Below are 24,666 nucleotides of genomic sequence, written 5' to 3' on the forward strand. Positions count from 1 at the left end.
CTGCAATATGCCCCAAAGATCCACAGGTGGGCTGCCTGCACTATGTACCATTTGTCACATTCCAAGCCTTGTTCATAGGCAAAACCCAAGCACACCTTATATAGTCAAGCATTTTTTTTTTCTTAGCATAATTCAAATCTTAAGAGTACAATTCTCATTAATCCAGAATTGTTACTGAAAAATAATAATACTGTTAGAATACTTCAACACAGAAAAAGGCTCCGTAATAGTGATATACCAGTTTAAACTGTCATTCACACATTGAGTTTCTATCCCCTTTCCTGATGCTCATTCTTGCATTGCTGTTTTGCATCCCAGGGCTTGTAGTTTCATTCTGGTTGTGCTGGAGTGTTAAGGTGAACTGGCAGCATCTGGAGTTCTTTCACCAGGACCTACAGGATCTTCATGTAAATGCTTTCTTCTCCCTCACCTTAGGATCCACTTGGAGTAATTTTTGTATTTGCTAATACACTTTTACACCTCTGCTCTATCATCATCAATCTGTAGCTCCACAGTACCTCCAAATATTCCATACATGGTGCCTTCTATGTATGTTACATACTGTTCTTTTCTTCTCTTCATTACCTCTAAAGCCAGGTTTGTCAGATCTAGTTCTGCACTTCTTTAGCTGGCTATTGGTGAGTATAGCCATGGGGTCTCCAGTGCCAAGCCTGTGTGACATCTCTGACCATTCCCTGCCTGCACTCCTCTATGCCACATCCTGCACCTACAGTTTTCAAAGCCTCTGCTACCATACCAGGCCTGCGTTTCTCTATACTACTTCATTATTTTAGAGTCATAAATATCCAATTCTCTGCATAAAATAACTGCTTCTTACTGCTATCTATATAAAACCACAGTAAAATGATAAATAAAGGCAAAATTAGCCAAAGACACATGGTCTTTTAGAGAAATTGCAGTTACAGCTAAACCAAGAAAAACAAAGCTTCTGTCAGGTCAAGAAAAGTTCAGAGAGCAAGTTTGGCAAGCATCTGTTCCTAGGCCTTGCAAATTTAGCACAATCCTGTAGCCCATTATCAGAAATGGCAATACTGCAAGTCCACATCACAGGGGTTACAGTGATCACCTACTTTTCACAGTTTCATTCTGATGCAGAAAGAAATACAAAATTCTTAACATTCTCCCCTCTCTGTTTACCAAGTGCTGACATTGTTCTCGTATTTCTGGCCATAGACTGCTTTTCATTCTCTATCAACAAAACTGGGGAATGATTTCAAGAGCTTTTATGAAATAATCGATGTTAATCAGCCAGTAGGTGGAGCACAAAGCTTGTGCATTTGTTGAAAACAAAGTATTACGGAAAGAACAATAGATTGGAAATAGATTGGAAATGGATATAGATTTCCTTCCCTAGTTTCAATAGATGGATTAGCTTTTTCAAGGTAATTCAAAATGCTGAACCAAGATAACCAACTGTAAGGTTTATTTTAAAATGCACATAAACAATTGCATTTCCAGAATGAACCAGCTACCTGCAGACAGTAACATCACAGTAAAATGGGAAACACATTTTGCACTGAGCAGTAACAGCACGAAGTCTATAGTCCCCAGCAAAACTGACAGCTGGTATTTAGAAAGCAGTGTGTTACAGAAACATAAAATATTATATCCTATTCATTTGCATTAAGTATGTGCTTAGTCAGTAGCTCTTATTTCCAGAATACTGTTATTTAAACAAAATATCTGCCAGCTACTGCCCCAGAGAATATTCTTAATCTGATCTTGAAATTGCAAATTCATGTATCAGAAAGACAATAAAGAAATTGCTTTCTTGATACTCAGGCAACTTGTAAAAACTGTAGGCTATGGTTTTTTGCTGTCTTGAAGTACCGTTCTTAACACAAAGCTAAGAAGCTGGGTCAGCACAAGAGATGCAAAGAAACAGATGACATCAGGGGGATTGAATATGATCTGAGATTTAAGTTACTGAGACTTTTGTTTCCAAAGCTATCCTTGCTCTTTCTGAGCAAGTGATGCTTTGTCTTTAACTACTAAACCAATTAACTGTGTACAGCTTGTAGAAGATGAGTATCTTTAATGCTGCATTTTAGAAGTATTGACAACAAATCAACAGTAGACTGTCAGGGAAAATTTTACTGCAAGTACATCTAGAAAAGGTTGAAAACAGAAGATCTCAATCTACAAGAACCTTGCATATGCAGGTCTTGTTAGCTTAAAAAGTGCTTTGGTACAACCTTGTTTAAAGGAGGCCTGCTGGTGGTCCCTGAAAAAAAACCACAAAGAAAAACCCACAGAAAAGTTTCCCTCCACAAAGCAACATGAAAAAAGTGAACCTAAATGACACAAGATTAAAGACAGAGCAAAAACTCTTCTGTATCTTCATTAGGGCTTCATCCTAAAGGGAATTCACTGCTTTTATTTCTTTTAGTAGAAAACTTATAAACTTAAGGTTGACACAAAATTTGGTTAGGCTTGATCAACTTCATAAAATTCTGCAAAGAAATGACAGTCCTGTAGATGACAGGAGAGCTGTAGATATTGTCTATTTGGCCTTTACTAAGGCTGCTGGCACTGTCTCCCCAATGATAATCATAAACGAGATGCTGCTGCTGTAGAGGTGGAATGAGCAGAGAGTGAGGTGGAATGTAAATATTCTGAATGGTCAGACCTCAAGGGTGCTGATTAGTGACACAAAGTCCTAATGGAGGCTAGTACATAGTGGTGAACCCTAGCAGACAATATTGGGCCAAATCTTCTTTAACATCTTCATTAAACATAGAAACATAGAATCATTTGGGTTAGAAAAAACCTCTAGGATCATCAACTCCAACAAGCCCAGCATGGCCAAGTCCACCACTAAACCACATCTTGAAGTATACCAAATGCAACCACTCCAATGGGCAGCCTTTTCCCGTGCTTGACAACCATCTTCATGAAGAAAATTTTTCTAGTATCCAATCTAAACCTCCCCTGGTGCAATTTGAGGCCATTTCCTCTCATGCTGTAGCACTTGATACTTGAGAGAAAGGACCAACCTTGCTGCAAACATGGTCAGTGGTATGCTGACCTGCACTAGCCAAAGCCTAGACAGCACATAGAGGAAAGTGATCCTTCCCCTCTGCTCAGCACTAGGCAGGCCACAGCTGAAGGACTGTGCCCAGCTCTGGGCTCCTCAGTACAAGAGAGATATGGACAGACTGGACACAGTTCAATGAAGGGCCACAGAGATGATGAAGGGACTGGAGAATCTTTCTAGGAAGGCTGAAAGATCTGGGACTGTTCAGCCTGGAGAAGAGAAGGCTCCAAGGAGTCTTCCCAATTTCTGTAAATACCTGGAAGGAAGGTGCAAAGAGGAGAGAGCCAGGCTGTCTTCAGTGATGCCTACAGACAGGACCAAACAAACACAGAAGTTTCCTTTGGAATATCAGGAAACACTTTGTTTTGGTAAGGATGATAGCACTGACACAGATTGCCCTGAGAGGTTGTGGAGTCTCCATTCCTGGAGAAGCTCAAAAGTGATTCCTGGGCAACCGGCTCTAGGTGGCCCTTCCTGAGTGGAGGTGTTCAACCAGATTAAAACCTCAACCATTCTATGTGAAGGTTAGAGGTAGAAAATGGACTGTCACACTCCACAGTGCAGTCATTCCTACTCTCCATATAAAAAATGTAAAAGACACAAATTTTCTTTTGAAATTTTACACTAGCAGTGCCAAGAATACATCCTGATATATGCCTGTAAGCCTTGGCAGGCAGAATTTTGGGAGCTGCCAGATGAGAATGTGGAGCTTAAGAACATCATGCTACCCTTGAGAAACTATCATCATATCTAACACCTTAACATGTGTAAGAAAGTTAATGGAACTTGGTTCATATAGACTTGAGACATGACCTAAGGATTGTCAATTCCTAACTGCATAACTGCCAGGAAAACAATATTTACATTCAATGAACTTTATTTTCAAATTACTTTCCTGCACATATGCAGTGACCCATAATTTTTACTTATATATGACACAGCTTATAACATTGTATTTACTTACAACTTTTCTAACATTAACTCACTTCTTTTCAGTTATTAGGAGAAAACTTGTTACCACAGACTTCTATTTGAACTGCTTACTGTGCTAATAATTAAGCCATTCTCAATTATAGCAAATTGAAACATCTTCCTTTTTTGAATACCATACCTAAATTTTTAAGTGGCTCACCTGAGTAACTGGGATGTATACTGTGTTTCTTAAGGCTACAATGAAGTACATATGGAAATGTATTTATGTATCCATGAGTATTACTTTAACTACACCAGTCTGTCAAAAATATGCAGGCTGTCTGGTACTTGCTTTTACATTAGAGTATAATATTTCAAGACCAGTAATACAATAAACAGTGTTCATCTGAGATGTGTAGCATTACAGTGGTTCTGTTCCAGAAAAAGAAATTAGGTATTTAATTTTTCAACTGAGACTCAATCTATTATCTGTAAAGGTTGTGGGTTGCACTCTGTCTTTAATTACCCACAGGTGATTATATCTCCTATTCCATTTTTATTTTTATTTCAAAAGGTAAGTTGATAGCACATACTCTCAGGCTAAAATGGCAATAAAAACAATATATACCACCTCTCTTATGAGTTATGAACATATGCAATAAGTAAACATTGTACAACAGAAGTATCAGGTAAGGGAACTGTGGGGCACAAGAGGCAGAGGAAGCTGGTCTGAGGTTGGGGCTTGCAAGGAGGAACCCATCTGCCTCTCCAGTACACACAGCTGAGCCCCCCTGTATGTGTGAGCACCACCTCAGTGTGAGGGGAAAAACCTCTATGCCCTTAAACTACTCATAGCACTTCACTGTGACATTTCAGTGTGTAATTTACTTAATACATTTGCCACAGAATATTTCAGGGCTTTGCAATCTCATGTATGCAGAAGACAGACTATGCAAAGCTCTGTTTAAAATGTCAGTACAAAATAAGTTTATTATAAGTATCCTGTACAAGAAAAATGCTGCTTTGTGTTTATTGGGGAGTGGGAGCATAAAGCCTTGGCATGAAGGGGAGGCTGTGCAGCTGTTATGCTATGCAGACAGAAAAACACACACTTCAGAAGGCAACAACTGCCTTCTGCTGGCCCACACTGTACAGCTGAGTGCATTTTTCATACCTCCACTGAAGCTAATAAAACCCAGAACACTAGAAATGCAGATCAGAGCCACAGGATGAAAGTGCTACTGCTACTCACCTTTAGTTTATATGAGATGTGAGTTCTGTGAGTTTCTAAAAATTAGTGAGTAAATCAGAATATTGCTCTTTTTATTTTATTTGTCCCATAGCAAGAATCTGGATTGGTGAAACTTTTCAGCTTAGATTCCTCTAGGCCAAAGCAGTGAGCTATTTATCAAAGTGAACATGAAAATAGTAGAGATACATTGATCTGTCTCAAGGTTTTGACTCTTTTTGCTTTGGCTTTCTCTTTTTTTTTTTACAATCCTCCATTAAAGGAGCCCTAGCTACTTGCCTTCTTCTTCTGTTTGTCTCCATCAAATATTTCATTGCCTTGCTCCGATGCATTTTTTGATCCTTTTTCAATGCCCGACGTTCTTCTTGTAAATCCTGTTCAAAATGAAACATTAAATCTCTGCCGCTAAGACTGTGTTAAGGACAACAGAAACTGGATGGAACTGTAATAGGCTGTGTGATTGGCCTTATATAGAGTAGGTCCCATAATTGTATGTTACAGTCATAACTTACTTTATGGTCACCTAGAAAAAAATGTAATTGCATTTTAATTTTTAAAAGGATTTTAGGAGAGGCTTTGCACTTCTCTTTCATGATACCACCAGCTGAAAAATCCCACCTTTATTATGTTCATTTTGTGTAGTTATCTAAACTTGTAACATAAGGATACAGGTATGCCAGGGAAAATGTAAAATATTAAAGCCCCCCACACACACCCTAAAGGATTAGTTGTTTACACTGAAATTGATTAACATCATTAAATAAAAGCTCTCCAAAGAGCCAGGTCAGCCTTGCATCACGCCAGTAATTATTTAAGGAGCACTGTGCAGGCGGATCTTAAGAGTTTGTGTCAGTAGTTCTTACTACTAAAAAATCAAGAACCCACAGGTTAGGATGGAAAACACTATTCCTGGTAGCATGATCTCCTAGAAAAAGGAACATAACTCCGGAAGATGCTTGAGAAGTCAACTTTCCCACGGCCGTTTAAAACCCGCAATGTACAAGTTTTGATTTGAAGACGCCCCTGCGGCGGTCCCTGCCCGCGGGGCAGGGCGGAGGCTGGCACATCGCCGCCCCGGCCCCGCCGCCGCCCCGCACGGGCCCCACGCAGCCCCGCGGCCCCGGCCCCCCTTCGCAGGGCTCGGCCAGCCCGAGAAACGCCCGCCCCGGCGGTCGGGGACCGCCTCAGGAAGGATACGCAGGGACGCTCTGCCGCCCTCCCGCACGGTCCTGCGGACCCCCGGCGAGGAGCTGCCCCCGCTCCGCCCCGCCGGCCTTCCCGAAGAGCTCCATGCAGCGCCCGGGTCAGCGCCGGGCCCACACCGCCGCCAGCGCCGGGCCCCGCCGCGCCGCTCTGCGCCTCTGCCCGGCCTCGCTCGTAGCAACCGGCGACGCCGCTTCCTTCGCAACGGGGCGGGGCCGCGGCGCGCGGGGAGCGGCGCTGAGGGAGCGGCGCCGAGGGAGCGGCGCTGGGGGAGAGGCTTTGGCCGCCGCAGCTTTTGCTGCCTTCGAGGCTGGCGCAGGGGACTGGGCGGGCCGGGACCCGCCTTGCCCGGCAGGGCCTGGTCGGTGCCCGTGCCGGGGTGGGAGCCACGCGTGGGAATCGCTGCTCACTCTCCCCGCGGGCCCGGCTCGGCCCGTCCGGGAGAGCGGTGTCGGACGCCCTGCCAGGGACGGTGCTTGGCTCTCGCTGGGCTTTCCAACCTCTGCAGCGCTGTGCACCGCGGGATGACCTTTGAAAGCCCCAAACACACGCGGGGTGCGAGCGAACGCGTTCTCCTGGGCAAACACCGCCTGCGGGTTTGCAGAGCTCTGCGGGCGCCTCTTAGGCCTGCCGAAGACTCGGAGTTAACCCCATAAACTTTTTTTTTAACCACAGGGTGCAGAAATAACAACAACAACCACCAAGAGATGTTTTGTGCAGTTGATGCACAAAATGATGACTATTATAGAAAAAAGATTAAGAAGTCCATAAATACACTTACACAAAGAAAAAAAAAGAAAATAAAAAAAACCCCAGTTTGTTCTCAAGACTGCAAAACTCTTTTTTTTTTTTTTTTTTTTTTTTTTTTTTAAGCAGGGTGTGTAGTCTTGGGATATTGCCCTGCCTTGGATGAGCTGTCAGCAACAGGCTAAATGCCTTGGTGGTTTCCTGGCGAGACATTTCTTGGCTGATGTATTTGAGCTTAAACCAATTCTTCCTTTTTTTTTCTTTTTTTTTTTTTTTTCCAGTGTGCAGCTGTTCTATGTCTTTGACTAGGAAGGTAAAAAATAGTACTCTGCATTTGTAAAATACTTTTCTGCACAGACCCCTCCTCCATGTTTGTAGCACAGTTTGGGAAGTGGGTGTTGCTGTTACCATTTTACAGCCAAGACCAGTGGTGGTCAGGTTGCCAAATGTGTTTAATATTTATAGTATCCCAGTTAGTGCCATTGAGAAGATCACCCTAAAGTGGAAGTCTTTCACCTCTAGTTCAGAAAATCAACTCCAAATTCACCATTTCTTTGCCCCATCTGCTCTGTTATGTTGCAGAAGGGGGAAAAGTGGTTGTCAATTACCACTGTGTGCCTTCCAACCCCCAGTCACATGTAAAATCCCAGTTTGCCTGATAAAATGCACTGTTTCATTATGATGCAATAGAAGGCTTTATCAGGTTGGAGAACTGAGTCAGCCAAGGTGAACTGAGGCAGAGCTGGGACGCTGCAGAATTTGGGCCCATGTCACATCTTGGAAGATTGAAGATCATGGTCAACTCATGCCACAGACAGATTTTGAGCTTCCTTAGATTTACTGAAAATTTTCATCTAATACAGCTCAACTTGCAGCTTCACCTTAAGATACCTTCTGAGATTCAGAATTTATTCAGTGTTTATATATATTTATGTCTTTCTCTTGTTTATTTTTTATTCATTCTTCATAGTCCTCCTTTATGGTTATTGGATAATTTCTCTTCATGAGTAACCTCACATCTTTCAAACTGTGGGACAAGAAGGTGACAAGCTGAGGGCCATGTAATTCAGAAGTGTGTGATTATTCTGGGGCATCAAGAAACCTGATCTTAAGTAGTTGCAGAATGGAAGGTCCTGCTCTGGCAGCTGGTTTGAAAGAAGTTTCAAAAATTTTACTTTGGGCTGGATACTGATATTCAGGATAAAGATCAGTTCTTAAAACTTTGTGGGATGGATCTGAATTTATTACAAGTCTTATTTGAAGGCTGGAGCATAGCTGTGCTGCTGCAGAAACATATTTTTTTTTCCTTCTTGTCCCAGTAGAGGACTAATCTGCTGATTTCCTCTAGTTTTTCTCCAAGCTTTGTAGGCAACTGCATGTGACAAGTTAATGTTCCGACTATTTTAACCATTCCTGCCTGAAATTTGTCACTCTGCCTATTTATGTACATAGAAAGAGGAAGAAAAACTGCCCTTAATGGGATATATAGAGAGCCATGGAAATCTTTTCACCTTTTTCCTGAGACTGAACTAAGATCACAACCTGAATCTTCTTGAGAAAGCATCAACTGATGCCTTAATTAAACCCTAGTAAGTCTCATATTGGAAAACTATTATGTACCATGGGGTACTTTAGAAAAAATTAAAAATTTGATTTTGAGAGATACAGAAGAGCCAAAGTTGTTCAGAATTACACAGGCAGTTGAATATACTCCTCTCAGTTACAGGTTCTTAGTAGTATTTAGTTATTGATTTTAAAGAAAACATTGGATTAAAAAGTTTTGTAATCCCCACTCCCAACAAATGTTGGTTGCTCCCAACAAATCTTAGTAGCAAAAGCTATTTCTAGTGTATTCCAGCTTTAGACAGAAGTGGAGATTAACTACTCCACAAGAGGTGGAGATTATCAAGCCAAATTTGGAACATTGCCTTTTTGTACCAGTGTAAAGTGCAGTTGAACAGTGTATTCTGAAGATCCTTTAGACAATGTATTTTCCAGTGGAAGCTGAGGTTTCATTTATTTAGCCATATCACAAACAATTTAAATTCTCTAATGTGTCTAAATTGTCTAAATATGTTGGACCTTTCTGAGTTTTCTTTTTTCTTAGACTATCAGATCCAGTTTTAAGATGCAAAAGTAGTGGAATGGAGTGACATCTTAAGTGCCTCGTAGTTTTAATTAAGCTTCTGTGGAGTACATTTCATTTTCTTCTTTTTCATGCCATTATCTTGTACTTTGACTTTTTTTCAGGATAAAAATCATTGTACTGAATGATAGTCTCAGTACCCGTGTTACAAGTGAGACCAAAATACTGCTATTATTCTCCTGGTAAAAGATTTTCTATTTAGTACGAGGTACTAATTTAAAATAATGTCTATTCAGTTTTCTATTTTGAAATCACTTTGATGACATATTCTAAAATTGCCTCCACAGCCTGTTCTAGTGCACTATCACCACAGCAATACAGACTCCTTAATTTTAATGATTAAAAAACTTGGTTAAAAAATTGAAAAAAATCAAGTAATACTAGTTTTTCTTTCAGGCAGCCCAGAACACTCATGCCAAATGTACACAAATGCTCAAAAATAGCATATAAGAAAATCTGTCAGAGTTTATCACAATGAAAATATATATATTTGATGTGTTATATAGTGGTGATAAGCAGTAATTTTCCTTCAGGACGCAAGTAGTAATATATAAAATCTACTGTGCAGTTGAAATGTGGTTTATTAAATCCAGGCAGTAAAAGAGTGATGTGTTGGCTGCCCTTTGTGCTGTAGACATTCCCAAATAGTTAGATCAGGCCTTCATAGTGTACAATTCTTTCCACAGAAATTTGAAACCCATCAAAACATTTGCATTTCTTCAAGTAAAAGATGAACCACCACTTTAGGGTAACTTCATTTATTTGTCTTAATGTTTTTTTGTTTGGTTTAGGAGAGACTGTCATAAATAATGGCGAACCTTGTTCACCTAAGGTAAGATTTTCTGTTACTTTGTTCAGATAAGATAATGAATCTAACTGAATGATTTCTCAGAAAAGTGACAGATGTTTTAAAAATATGGATTGCCTTATTCAAGATAGATATGAAAATACAGAAGAATTGGGTATTTTCACATAGTGAAAAGAAACTACATTGAAGTTGTAAGAATTCAGTATATTAGAACATTTTTGTGTTAATGTCCTGTATCACAGCTCAGTTGTTATGTCATATTTTAATCTCATCTGCATGACTTTAAATGCAGAGTAACTATTGGTTTTGGCAGAGTCAGTTCTTGCTTGAATTGCTGAGATCAGACTTAATTGCTTGTTTCATGTTTGCTTTTGTTAAAGATAAATATTGATTAAAAATATTTGCTTAACAGTGTTTAATTGAACATCTGGTGAGTAGCTGTGATAGCCCTGGAACAAGCCATACTTTCAAGTGTTCTATTTATAAATTTCTAGAGATCTGTTTATAACTCTTGCGTAATTTATCTTTCTTTATTTTGTGCTTATTTCAAAATTAAAGAAACACATTCTTTTACTTCTCTATCATTCTCCAGGCATAAAAGGCAATTATACTAGTAATTCAGAAACCTTTTTTAGTAAAATTCCTTTGTTAACAGTTTTCTGTAATTTTTACTTTCATTTTTTAAGAGCAAAAATCAAGGAAAAAACCCTGTTCAGTGCTTGCTGGTGTAGTACCAATTGCAGAAAGAGAAAACTGGAGCAGGAAAGAACAACTATGATGAAGATGTATTTAAGTCTAAAAAACTTTTGTTTTTCATTAAAATCTTGACATTTCTAAGGATCTTATTTACATTTGAAAACACAGTAGATGAACATACTATAAATGATTTGCTGAGATGATTAAATCATCAAACACAGACTCGTACAAAAATATGTTGCTTAGTCTTTTGACAATGACACATATTTTGGGAATTACTTTTAGTAATTTCTTTAAGTGATGATTCAGAGGCATTCCCTTATTTTATGACCTATGGCACCATAGAAGAAAAACTACTAAATATGAAAACATAACTGAAATAACAGTACTAGGCATAACTACTTTTACTAACGCTATTATTGTTGCTGTTTCAGATAATTGTGTGCCCATGAATACTGTCCCTTTATTCTTTCCCCTATAAGAACATTTAAAATTTTTTTTTTCTGCTGAATTTGTCTGCAAATCTTCTCATGACTGCTTGTGTGCTTAAGTTAAAAACTTATACAAGTACTTCCTTGATCAGTGTCTAAAGAATGAATTTAGGGATTTTCAAGAGTAAAAGTACTTTGCTAATATCAGGTAAATCAAAACGCCTGCTCCTTTCCAGTGAAAATAAGTTCATTAGCATTTGAGATGTCTGTTGGGTATGGTGATTCCTAAAATGCAGTACTTGCAAGTATTTGCCTCCCACTTACAGTGCTTACTAGTAGACTACCTCACCAGAAATGGTGGTGGTATTTTTTTAATTTATGGAGGTTATTCTTTACCTCTGACACTACTTTTTTCTTGTGAGGTATGGCTAAGCAGAGGACATCTAATCAGTTTTCGTCTCAGCTCTGTCAATTTCTGTTTGATAAAGCTTTTAAAAAACAGGTTTTGAAGGAAGTCCTGTGAAGCAATATACTTCATTTTGACAGACTGAGCTATTTTATGTGTGCTTTATGTTCAATTTATTTCCCCCTCCATTGTTTGGTACAACAGGACACAAGGAATGTTGGAGCTGTGGAGGAACCACTCCAGGCAGAAGAGAAAAATAAATCTGCAGATATTTCAAAACAAAAAGAACAATGCCTTGTACCATGTGATGCTCAAGCTAAAATTTTACGAGGGGACAAACATTACATGTGCAGTATGTATTCATAAAGAATACTTTCAGTGATGAGCTGTGCAGTGCCGTGCTATGCAATCCTCTCCTCTGCTACGCTATGCTGTGCAAATTTATTTTTTAATCTTCTTGAGCACACGTGACAGCCTTGTGACCTTCTGCCCAAACTATGTGTTGTCCAGAAAATCTGGGGTACCCTGTTTTAGGGATGCAGCTGGTGTGCCAAAGTATAATCATAGGTGAAGACAGGCAAATCCAAGCAGCCCTACAATCCACCTAGATCTGTTGTGCTCTGAATGTCAGTATCTCATTCAATTAGAGAGGAAGAGGAGGATGTCTCTTGCTCATTTAAACATCATAGCTGGGTGTGGGGGTGTAAGTGGGAGGTAATTAATTAATTAGTCAGTTACATGGGAGCAAATGTGTACTTCACGTTACTTTTATGGAGGCTTATACAGGATATCCTCTATGCAGCAGCTTGACAAACTACACAACAAGCTATACAATCAGCTTCTGAAAATAACTGTGCAAATTCTTGGTTTTCACATATGATTTCAAAATATATATTAATTATATGCCATTATGATGCTGATCATGATTTTTACCATCAGGGCAAAAAACAGGACTAGTACAATGAATGAACAAATGTAAGGTGACAAGAAACCTTATATATATATCTGTCTTTTATCATATGCATTTATATTTATGTGATATCCATTGGTTGTCCAGTTTACCCAAGGATAAGATTAATTTATTCTTCAAAACATGAGAAGATACATCACTTCTTAAGATGTTTGTACTGCAGTCAGAAAGGCCAGAACACATTATGGCATATAATTAATAATATGTATTTTGAAATCATATGTGAAAACCAGGAATTTGCATAATTATTTTCAGAGGCTGATTGTATAATATACATAATATAATATAAAGAAGATTTTAGCACCTTTGGCTTTAATCTGTGATCTCTGTATTACTTTCATTTCACTTTTAGGTGCTGTAAGGTAAAACACCTTCAGTATGCACTTTGATGTCATAAATAAGTATGTTGTCATTTAGTCAAGAATATTTCTAGAGTTATGAAAACAAAGTGGATAAACATATTTCTTTCTGAAGGAAATTTGCAGAACTCTCTTGCTGAATATGCCAGAAGTACAAAAAAACTGGTAAGAGACATGATGGATGATCAACAGTCTTCACTGGATTTCCTTTCTAATCAGGTACTTTTTTTCTTTATTATAAAGATTTGTATCTGTTATTTCTCACAGCAGGTGTTGTCTTTCTGAGGAAAAATAGGGCTCATTAAGCCATTAAATTGTCATTAAACCAGTAGGATTAGAGTGTCTTAACACTTGATAGGGTGTGAGTTCCATTTCTACGAGGAGTGGTAAGCAACCCACTTCACAACTTAGTGTCATACATTGCAGTAGAGAAAGTGGAGGACCATTCCTTCACATTGGTACAAATTACTACACATCACAAAAATTAACTTCAGATTATGTTTATTAGGAGTCAGAAAAAAATCTTTAGAATGTAAAATTTCCCATTGCAACCTAATTAAAGATCTTTTATTTGAATTTGCAGGTAAATGAACTTATGAACAAAATCGTTCTTTTGAACACAGTAATTTTGAGAAAACATCTGGATCCACTTCCTTATAAAGCAGTTCAATCTCATGGTAAGTATTTTTCAAATATAGTTTTGACACCTTCCCTTTTTATCTTTGTATCTTCAAAAGGAGCTAATTAAAGCAAAGGTAAGCAATCGTACATTGACATTTATCCTTTGTTAGTAACATATAAACTCTGGAAAAATTAATAAACTGTTTAAAAGTGTTATCATAAATACTGCTTTAAATCATTTGCAACTGACAACTCTGGGCATCCTATTTAGCATGCTGATTTTTATGTAAAATACCAAGTATGATTATTAGCTAGTAAGTGATCTGAGGCTGCTGAATGGTGCATTCTTTTGCAATGTGCTCTACATCTGCAGTATCCTTCTTCAAATGGAATGTTTTTTATGTATACTTTAAGGGGAAAGGCTTTTACAAGTATAAATATAAATATGTGTAGGAAAAAGACTTCATTTCTCAGATAATATGTCTTTTTCACAGTCCAGGTGTAATAAATAAAATGAAAAAAAATCTGTAAATGGACCCAGATATATAATCTTTAGTTTCATATAGGTATGTATCATATCTATGAAGATTAAAAAGAACTTTGTCAATACAGTGTCATTTGTACTTAGAAGCTCAATGGTGTTTAGAGAATTTTAATTTACAAGATAAATTCATGACAAAGCATGATTTTAAAGTCTGCATAGGAAGAAAAATATATTTTAAATAATTCATGTCACCAAGAAAAGTAATATTCCTGTATTAATCTGTATTTTTTTTAAACATATTTTGCTCATTAACTTCCTTGTGTACCTTTTTACTCTAGGTTTGGATTGCACTCATATTAAAGATACTGTTGGTTCAGTTTCAAAAACTCCAAGTGGTCTGTACATTATCCATCCAGAAGGATCAAATTATCCTTTTGAGGTAACACATTTATTATTATAGTAATAATTTGCTTGAGAATATACATTCAGAATATTTTTAATAGACTTAAAGTGTTTTCCATGACAATTCCTCAACAGATGAATGAAAAATGTATTAAATTATCTGCACGCGTCTGCTTTTACTATAATTTTGACAAGTTTCTTATTTTCCACAAGGAAATTTAATCTCTATCATAAGAGCTCATTGTCAGTTTTCATATGCAGTGAAAAATACCAAAGATGAAAACCCAAGGTGTTTTCCAGCAACTCTTTTGGATATGGAGAAGAGCTGTTCTTTTCTGTTTTAGAGATGGAAAACTGAAGATCAATTGACTGATCCATTTGGCTTTTAAGACAGGACTTTTAGATTTTGAGTGATTCTGCTGTATAACATTGCATTCCCTTGTGATGGGACTCCGCGGATCAATCATCCAAGCGTAGGTGCAAATGTGCCTTGGTTTGAGGAGTAGAAACCTTGTCTGAGTATCATTATACATTATAATCCAGTCTTGAGGCACAGAGGCATCTAAAATTGTGGTTTTCCTATCCAGTTTGCAGGATTTATATTCTTAAAGCAAGGTTATATATCCCTAAAACAAACTGCAGCAATCCTGTTTACTATCACTGCCTGCACTTTATGTAATTGGTCAGATTAATAGTGCTCATCTAGAAGAATGGAATTTTGGGTTAATTTCCTCAGACTCAGAATATTAAGATCTTTGCAAACACAAGGAATATTTTGTTTTATGTGTTTATTCCATTTCAAGGGTGTTCTATTTAGAGAAGGCCTTATGCATAGTGGAAAGATAGACATGGCACTTTCAAACCTTCAACTTGCCATACAGGTTGAGGCCATTATTTTTTGAAGAAAAAACAAGGAATTTAAGACAACAAATAACTAGCAAAGCTAATATCTATCTTCAGAGTGTTCCTTTATATGTAACAAAGGAAGAATGAATTCCTTTATCTCTAGCCAAGTGGAGCCCTTCAAAATGCTACAAAAAGGAGCTACAAACTGGTTAAGAAAAGGTTTCAGAATTATACTCGCATCTCAAAAGAAAAAATCAACTTGATTCTGCTACCTTTGATATAAAAACCTGTCATTCTCTCCATACAATGCAGTGAGCTCAGGAAAATGATTTGTAACTCATCAGTAAGTCCCTTCCATGTAAAAGAAAGGCAAAGAGATTGCAGTGTTCACAGAACAACCATATTTGTAGTATGAGCAAAATGCAACCATAGCAAAAATTGCATCTGTTTCAGAATTTCTTCTGGATTGAAGGTGATTCCAGAAATACAAAAGAAAAATCATAGCAGTTTGATTAAAAGAACAAGGTAACAATAAATAATGAGAAGAATGTTTGCAGTCATGAGTGTCTCATTTCTTGTCTGGTAAATGTTGCACAGAACTTGAAAGACAGTGCCAAAAAGCTCTCAGAGAAAAAATTTCTAAAATATGTGTTCCATAAAGGATGTTATTTTAAGGAAAACTATTTAATGTGAATTCTTTCACGTGTTGAAGCATAAAAGGAGTGTAAGAGAAATGGTAGATAGACAAAAATATCAAGACATTTGAATATAAGCAAGATATTATAAAGCATCTTTTAGAGTCTAATAGCCAAGAGTTCTAAAAGTTCTGCAGACCAGCAAAATACCATAGTAAGAAACTAGAAAATGGGAAACAAACCCAACATGAGACAATTTATATCAATGAGGACCTTTGCAACAATGTCTTTTTATGCAATGAAACCTAAATGAAAATGTGTTTAGAATACTATGCATAACGATATCAGTTAAATGAAAACTATTTAGAAAATGTGATCCCATTCTTATTTTTCATGTTTGATACCTCATGTGTCCAAAAGTGAGCATAGATTTTTGTGCTTAATTTGGGCTAATTGAACGCCAGATTCCAGGAGCAATAAGAATACCTAGCTTTAGTGGTAATGGCAGGTTTCTGTCACCTCAGAAAGTTACTCTCAAATAGGCTTTTTCCTGAGCATTTATTAATGAGATGATTTAAAACCAATTTTGGAAAAAATGAACCATGACCAATTTCTGATACATTTTTCAGTTGGTAAATTTAGATCAATGATATTTCTCAGCTGGATCAGACAAATTAAACAGTTCTTTAGAACATACCTCTCATACACACTGCAGGTAGAAAGGCAAGAAATATTCAGTAGAAGTGTCCTCCTTCTCATTTAATTTAGGTTGTACCTGGCACAATCATGCCCTTCATACCTTTCATGATATGAGATAGAGCAAACTGTAAAGCAGATTAACTGTTATAAGGCTTTACAATTGCAACATTTCCATAAGAGATTAAGAAAACTACACAGCCATAACTCTATTTTTCTGTATCTAATATTTTTGTTTAGCTGGTGTATGTATTGGCGCTGTATCTAACTGGCTGATAACCTCTCATGTAGAACCATATCTGCTCCTTCTGTGAATCATCAACACTCACACTGATTTCTGTTGGGCTGAAGATTGATGTTGTGACCAAGTGGGCTCCTCATAGTATTTCTGACTCATAATCAGAGGAGTAGCCAAGCATACAATTATCTTCTCAAGCCAGTGGATGAGGCAATGGGATTATTCTGAATGAGGTTTAGGTATTTTCATCTAAATATTCCTTTTGGAATCTTCTGTTTTTCTTTTTATTCCAGTTCTATCCTCCTTGGGTGACTGAAATAAGCATGTGACTCTCCAGGGAATAAAGGTCACAATTATTTTTTCATGCACAAGAACCTTAGTATGATTCATGTAGTATTTGTTTTGCAAGGATTGCCTAAAGTATCTTACTTGAAGATCCAAGATCCCTCAGGCTGTATTAGATCAAATTGCACCTCTGTCCTGTTGCTTTCTTGTCATTCATTGAGAAGACATTATTAAATCACAGAAGCTCTAACGATGATGTTGATGTTTTCCTGCTAAGGACCAAGTCGGGTTTCCTGAAAAATATCTGGCTACTACAGGCAATGGAGGTGCAACATATAATGCTCTGTCTGCCACAAATTTTTTTGAGGCTTAAACTGACTTACACCTAGTTTCACTTTTATCAGCTGGCTAAGACTGCAAATCTCTCTTTTCTAAAACATGTTTCATTTTGTACATTTCCTGTAACATCAAAAACATTTTTTACTTTACTCCATCACTTGTGCATAGGCTTAGTGTTATCACAGCCAACATTATGTTCTGAACTTACTTTTGTTAACACAAGGAGCTTACTGGCTCACTAGCTATAAGCATTTTCCAGGTTAATTCTCCTGATATTCATCACCTTTGGAGACAAAAATGAGCCCCTGTTTTCAAGCACTAATTATGGATACTATCCCTTAGAACTGCATTGAATAGCTTAGGTAGTGCAGTGTATAAATGTGCAATATGATCTTTCTAAATTAGATTTCCAGACTTTATAATCCCAGTTAGATCTGATCAAGATTTGGCACTGTGGATATACTTAGTAAAGTCGATTACAAATCTTAAGTTAGATGGGCTGAGGAGAAAATGTGCCACATAATGTGATATTCCAAAGCAGAGCAGATGGCAGCTGGACCACTGCCATTTGACATACTGCTGGGCGCAAATTTTAGGAAAGACTCATAAAGACTCATAAATTTGAGAGTTGACCTTATGTATTCAGTGGTACTGCTTAGTTGCAGGCAGTTATATGTTCACATTGGGACTTCCCTGGATCGGGGCCACTTCTTATGTAGAGGTTTTTGCTGCTGCAAATTATTGTTGTATGCTGGGTTATTGCTATCACTGTTTTCCATTTCCTCACCCTTATTAAAGGCTCTAAATTTCCCAGGCACCACAAACACAGTATTCTTTGGAAGAAGGCATGGTGGTGACAGAGAACATATAAGTTGTGTTTATTTTGCTTTGCTGAAATAAAAGTTTATTTGGTGTTGCTACCTGTATCAATGATATGTTGCCTGATTAATGCACGACATTGCAAGTTGCTTCCCTTTCATGTTATATATGTTACAGTGACATTTATCAAAGCTTATTTATTATATCTGTTATGAGCAGACTATTACACACAGCAGTTTCTACTGGTTGAAGAAATATCCAAATCAAACAGTTCAACAAGAACATGTAAGAAAATACTGCAGCTTCATTTTTTTAATTTTCTTAGGTTTTTTTTAAGATATTTGAAAAATATGTTACTTAGCAAAACTTTGAATAGTCTGCCTTTATTTAATTAAAATGTGTTTTTCATAAAAGCTTCTTCAAGAATGCTTAATCATGCCTATGTTTATTTTAGGTTTTGTGTGACATGGATTTTCGAGGAGGTGGATGGACTGTGGTTCAGAAAAGAACTGATGGAATTGTTCAGTTTCAGAGAACATGGTCTGAATACCTGGATGGATTTGGTGACCTTACTGGTATTAATTTAAAATACTCTAAAGTGCTTTGGATCCCACATTTCTTCTGCTTTTATGTGAGCTACACTCCACTAAATTGAGTGGTTGTTTTAGCAGTATGAAGTTCTTGTTTCTTAAAAGTCTCGTTTTTACTTAAGGATTTTTTAAATCAAATCTGTTGTGTGATCTTCCCAATAATAACTATTACCCCACTAGAGTCTTTAGCTATTGTAGTCTTACACGAGTGTTTAAAATATTATATTTTATGCATGAAATAATAGATTATATTTCCTCTCTTTTCAGATTAAAAAAAAAAGTTCCTTTGTTGGTTTGAATCACTCATTTTCTTAGAGCAGAGAAAAATCAATAATATTTCACCATAGGGCATGCAAAGTTATTAGCAACACAACTGTGATATTAATTTTTTATTGCCACCTTTAATCCTGCCACTCTAAACCCATTTGCTTTTTCAGAAGTTTATCTGGGATTGCAATGGAAGCATGCAGCTTTTCTGTACAAAGAAGTGCAGCTCATATGAGGCTACAAGTGTGATTTATGGAGGCAGCAAATCTTGAAAACAGAGCTTAAATTTTGAGAATAGGGTTTGCTTTTTTTTTTTTTTGCATTTCATAGAACGCTAACATTTATAATTTCTCAGTACTGCCCTTAGGAGTGCTACTGAGTTCTGTTCATACAAGTGGATCTTTAGCCCATCCAAGTTTTGTGGTCTTCTAAGATATATTGCAGACAAATATTTGAAATCTATCATCTGGACAATTTTCTAAAAAATATCCCAGAGAAAAAAACCATGATGCACCCTTGGGTTTTCTTAGGGATTTCCTAAGGAAATAGGAAGATTACTCTGTTCCTTCATTAGTCTTAAAAAGGTATATAAGTGTATCATGCGACTTTTATTACATTTGGTTCAGGAAGGAAAGTAAAAAACCAGGAACAATCACTTCTTCTTTTACAGTTTCCATTTCTAGACTATATATTATATTTCTCTTCAAGGAGAATTTTGGCTTGGACTGAGGAAGATTTTTGACATCGTAAATCAAAAGGCCACTCATTTCAGTCTTTATGTGGATTTGGAATCAGAAAATGACAAGCATGCCTATGCATCATATGATGGATTTTGGATAGAGGATGAATCATGTTATTTTAAGATCCATTTGGGGCATTATTCAGGAAATGCTGGTAAGAACTTCCTTCTTTGAAGTATTTAAAGGTAGTTATTCCCTTTCTTAATATGAAAAAAATGCATCCAAAAGAATAATAACTGACTGCAAAAATTTTATTTCTAATGTGTTTTTCTCTGGTATATAATGAACATTTATGCAGATAAATTTTTAATTATATGGTGATCTGTTATGCCTGTAATAAAAAAAAAAGAAAGTTGAATGGGATATATATAAAATAAATAAGGGATTTAGTGGGTGTTAGTGTTTATTTACCTAATGGTTCCATTATTTAGATGCCCGTTATCTCATCACAGATGTTACTGGCAGTCTTCCTGATGATGCTATGGATAATTCAGAAGTGCCCAGATAGCCATGTACAAAGGATAGAGAAAGAAACTGAGTGGAACAAAGCTGTCCTACAGTGTTTAATAGTTGCTGGGTGATACATAGACACAAATTAATTCCAGACCTCCCTTAACAGCATAAATACACTAAACATACAAAGATTTGCATTAAGCATTGCATCATGTCTTACTGCTTTTTTCCACGTTATACAAGAATGGTCCTTATTATCAATGAAATAATTACTCTCTAATGGTGTTAGTGCTTTACTCTGTATTTGTGAAAAATACTATTTCTTCTGTAAGTTCTTTAGTAAGACAACAGAGACAGTAATGACTGACCTTCGTGTTTTAGCAATTCCATCGTGTTTCATGACTCACTCTGGGGCTTTGGGCATGTTACTGGAAAATCTGAAGTTACAACCCTTGTTGTTTACTTTTATCTCTTCTTTCCTCTGTCTTTGAGGACAGAAGCCTTTACCTTCATAGCCAGCATGCATCGCTAAAAGCAACGAAAATACAAAGACATTTCTTTGAATTTTAACTTCCTCCATATTTCTCAGTATTTTATTCTTTTTTTCCCTGCATCTTTAGCACTTTTGCAGCTCATTAGCTGGTGCTCTTGAACCGCTTTTGAAGAATTCTACTTTTTAAGTAAATTCAGAGGAAAAGTTTGCTGTGCATCAAGTAAGAAACATTTCTCCGTAATTAACTTTTTTATTGTTCTGTTTATCTGTTGTACTTAGGTGATGCATTTAGAGGATATAGAAGAGAAGATAACCAAAATTCCATGCCTTTCAGCACTTTTGATGTTGATAATGATGGATGCAGGCCAATGTGCACTATTAAAGGACAGCCGGTAAAGAGCTGCAGTAACTTCAGTGATAACACTGGATGGTGGTTCAACAAGTGTGGCCTTGCAAATCTTAATGGTGTTCATCGCTACAGAGGTAGATTCCTTGCAACTGGCATTCACTGGGATACATGGACAATGAACAAAAAACCAGTCAAAATTAAATCAGTTTCAATGAAAATTCGGAGAACCAATTATCCATATTTCCATTAACATATGAAAATAGAAATATATTTCTCTTTGCAATTATGTAGGATGATGTATCACTACAATCATAAATACCTTTCATCTTCACTTGAACAGTTCAGTCTTAAAAATTTGTTAGATATTTCTATATTATAATATAGTTGCTAATTAGTTAGTTATTTCTATATTATAATATAATTACTAATTTTTATTATGAAATGTCAGCATTTATAGTGTTACAGCTTGAGAAAGATCCTAAGAAGAACTGGGTTTTCAGAAAAAGTATTAAGATGAGTATTGGTCAGTTTTTATTCAGCTGTTTCTTAAAAAATACCAGAACCAGCAGAAAAAATTATAAAAAGAAGTGTTATGCTGACTTTTGAATGTACTTTCTGTGCTCTCCATATCTAAATTGGCAAGAAGTTTCAGCAAATTTTATTTTAAAAAACCCATGTACCTGCCATTTTTATCGTAATATTTTGGAAAAATACTTCATCTTAAGTTAAATTTCCAGCATCAGCTTTTTTTTCAATATTCCTTATCAGACAGGATATCAATTGTTTCAATGTATAAATAAGGTTTTGTACACCATAAGGGCCTGATTTTTATACAAGTAAGGTTGATAGTGACATTCAAGAACTATGATCAATTTTGTATTTCATTTTCATAGTCAATGTATTTCATAATAGAATTTTGACTCTACCATTGTCTATTTCACAATTGACTAAAATTAAAACTTTTTTTCAAAGAAAACATATCTTTTCATATAACCTGTGCAGTTTTAATTTTTGGATATATGGGCCTGATCTTATGTTTTTCATGCTTAGTGGCTTTCACTTTGTGAACGATCATTTGGTAATGAATAAAACCAACTTAAGTTGTGTAAACACATTTAAAACTAAGGATTGTGAATTCTTTGAATTTCTGTCAGTAAAAATAGAAAAATATCAAAAATGTGGCTATTACAGTGTTCCTGGAACCTAGCATCAAATCTGTCTCAGCTAGGCATGTTATTTCTCATCTTTGCTTCAGTTTCAGCAGACCAGCTCTGTAATATCATGTGGAATGAAAATAGTTAAAAACTCCATGAATTTCCTCTTTGCTGTTTTTTATTTTATCCAAGCATTAATACAGTGAGCAGAAACCATCATCAATTCAGAACCACCATGATTTAGGGCTTCTTCCCAAAGATCTATGTAGCCATAGGAGGAAACGAAGCTTTTCATAGGGTATGTTACAAGGTTAAGGGGGAGAAAAGATCCCTCTTTTGTTGTATATTTGACTAGCCTTTAACAGTTGGAGGTAAAAAGTTGCTAAAGGCAGGTTTCCTCTCTGCTAGAGAGAAACTGAGGACTGTCCTTACTGGGAGGCTTACAGGAGAAGCATGGTAGGAAGTAGCTTGAGGAAAAATTCCACAGGCCTTGTAGAGGCATTGTGAGAAAGGTATAGGTCCTGCTCTTAGGGGAGACTGAATTCTCTAAGCACAGTGAAGGTTTGTTTTTGTCAGACACTGAAGTATTTGAAATTAAAGGGGAAAAGATTGTCTGCACACCCTTTTCAGCCTGCCCTCACACCAGCGTTGGCTTGATTAGCTGGCAGCAACAAATCTTAAAGGAGATGGACCTGAAAAGATAATTAGAGAATCATTCTTGCAAATACACATTGTTCTAAAATGTAGAGTATGCCTAGAAAATAACAGTGTTAGAGATTGGTTGGCAGCTTCCTGGTGCATATCTGAAATACAGCAATAAAAAGAGAACATTTTAGATGTGATGGATGGCTATTGTCTTCAAAGGTTCATTCTATTTCCTCTCTAGTAACAAAAAAACTGGGAAAACAAATAATTTTTTTAGTTAAACACAGAGAATTTTTAAGGACATTAAACTTTTTCTGGGGCCTATGTTTCATATCTGCAGCTGATGGCTCCCAACTGTCATAAGATAGCATAAGATTTGTGTGGCCATTTTTAGGACTGGTAATCAGTTGGTTTTTTCCCAAATAGTCTTGTTTCAGCTATAATATAAGGAAACATGTAGGGTGTAGCATATTAAGAGAAACCAATTGAGTGTTTCAAATAAAGAGTACTTTGGTATAACTGCACTTAATATCTACTCCAGGAATGATACTTCAAACTATGAGAAGTTGCCATTTAAAGACATATAATCTCTGATGCTAAAAAACTGCACTTCTTTTGTTTTCTTTTTCCAATAGAATGACTTCAATTTGTAAATCTCAGTTTGGTGAACTCAAATTGTTTGGTTATTTGACCATTCTGGTCACAAGAAACCTTTCTGGTGACTTTAATTTTGTTTTGCATGTCTCCCTCTGAAGTATGCCCTGTATTGTCCCATCGCCAAACCAGAAGCCAGCAGAGACAATCCCTTGGCATGGGATTTGTGGGGTTTCTGTTGGAATGGCTGTACAGAGAATTTAAGTTATTTACAGAAAGGGTACTGGAAACCTGCACACCCATTTCCAGGCTGGGTATTGATCTGTCAGGTATTCTGATCTATAAAGACAGGATGCACTTCATTTAGCAGCTCATTGTAAAATGAGTTCAAATTGAGGAGAGAAAAGCATCTATGGCTTTCAGTGGACACAGACTTTGCTGACATATTCTATATTCATCAACCAGAAGTTAAGTTGTTACTTTACAACATGCTCTAATGAATATTTCTTTTACAGAACAGTGCAAATGATACTATTCAGAATTGTACAAAGATATAATACAAGTATAGAAGGGAATGGTCCTTTAATCACAGAAAGCTTTTTTTGCTCCATCATTTCAATTTTTAGCTGTGCATGTGTCTGTGTGTGTAGAACTCGTGAGCAGACAAACCCGGGTATGTATTTCCAGTGCAATTCTCAGTGAGACAGAAGGTTGCTAATACCTGTATCAAAGGGGCTCACAACCATATATTTTCCATCTGTTATCCTCCCTTGCCTCAGCTTTTCTCCAGCCTCATCTGATCCAACGGTTTTAGGTTTTGTGTTTGTGGCAGGCTGTCCTGGTAGGGGGCTCACAGGCGAGGCTGTCTAACAAAAACATGCCTTCAGAAGCAAAAACCAGGCTCAGCTTTGAGTCCAGTAAAGCTTTGTTATAAAAACCATTCAAAACTGAGAGCGTTTTTCCAGGTCTCTCGTCCGCTGCCAAGGGCCTGAATCCCACGAGGTTCCAAGCCCGGCGGAGCCCGCGGTGCA

At 37.0% G+C, this 24,666-nt stretch overlaps 2 protein-coding genes across 2 annotated transcripts in view; one reads left to right on the forward strand and one right to left on the reverse strand.

The window, feature by feature from the left end:
• The window catches only part of CEP126 (centrosomal protein 126), a gene marked incomplete at both ends in the record, with an annotated part of 33,457 nt that extends 27,846 nt beyond the window's left edge, over nt 1–5,611 (reverse strand). The window contains one exon of the mRNA XM_084226823.1: nt 5,499–5,611. Within this exon, the coding sequence (XP_084082949.1) occupies nt 5,499–5,611 (113 nt within the window). The remainder of the gene's footprint in view (nt 1–5,498) is intronic.
• A 4,434-nt stretch (nt 5,612–10,045) lies between these two features.
• Nucleotides 10,046–21,492, forward strand: ANGPTL5 (angiopoietin like 5; the record flags this gene model as incomplete). Its single annotated transcript, XM_084226810.1, has 8 exons — nt 10,046–10,147; nt 11,861–12,008; nt 13,101–13,204; nt 13,569–13,662; nt 14,429–14,529; nt 18,805–18,925; nt 19,916–20,101; nt 21,173–21,492. The coding sequence occupies 8 exons, from the start codon at nt 10,046–10,048 to the stop codon at nt 21,490–21,492; spliced, it is 1,176 nt and encodes a 391-aa protein (XP_084082936.1).
• Nucleotides 21,493–24,666: the final 3,174 nt, after the last annotated feature.

This window comes from Fringilla coelebs, assembly GCF_963513975.1.
Source record: "Fringilla coelebs genome assembly, chromosome: 2".
Lineage (NCBI taxonomy): Eukaryota > Metazoa > Chordata > Aves > Passeriformes > Fringillidae > Fringilla > Fringilla coelebs.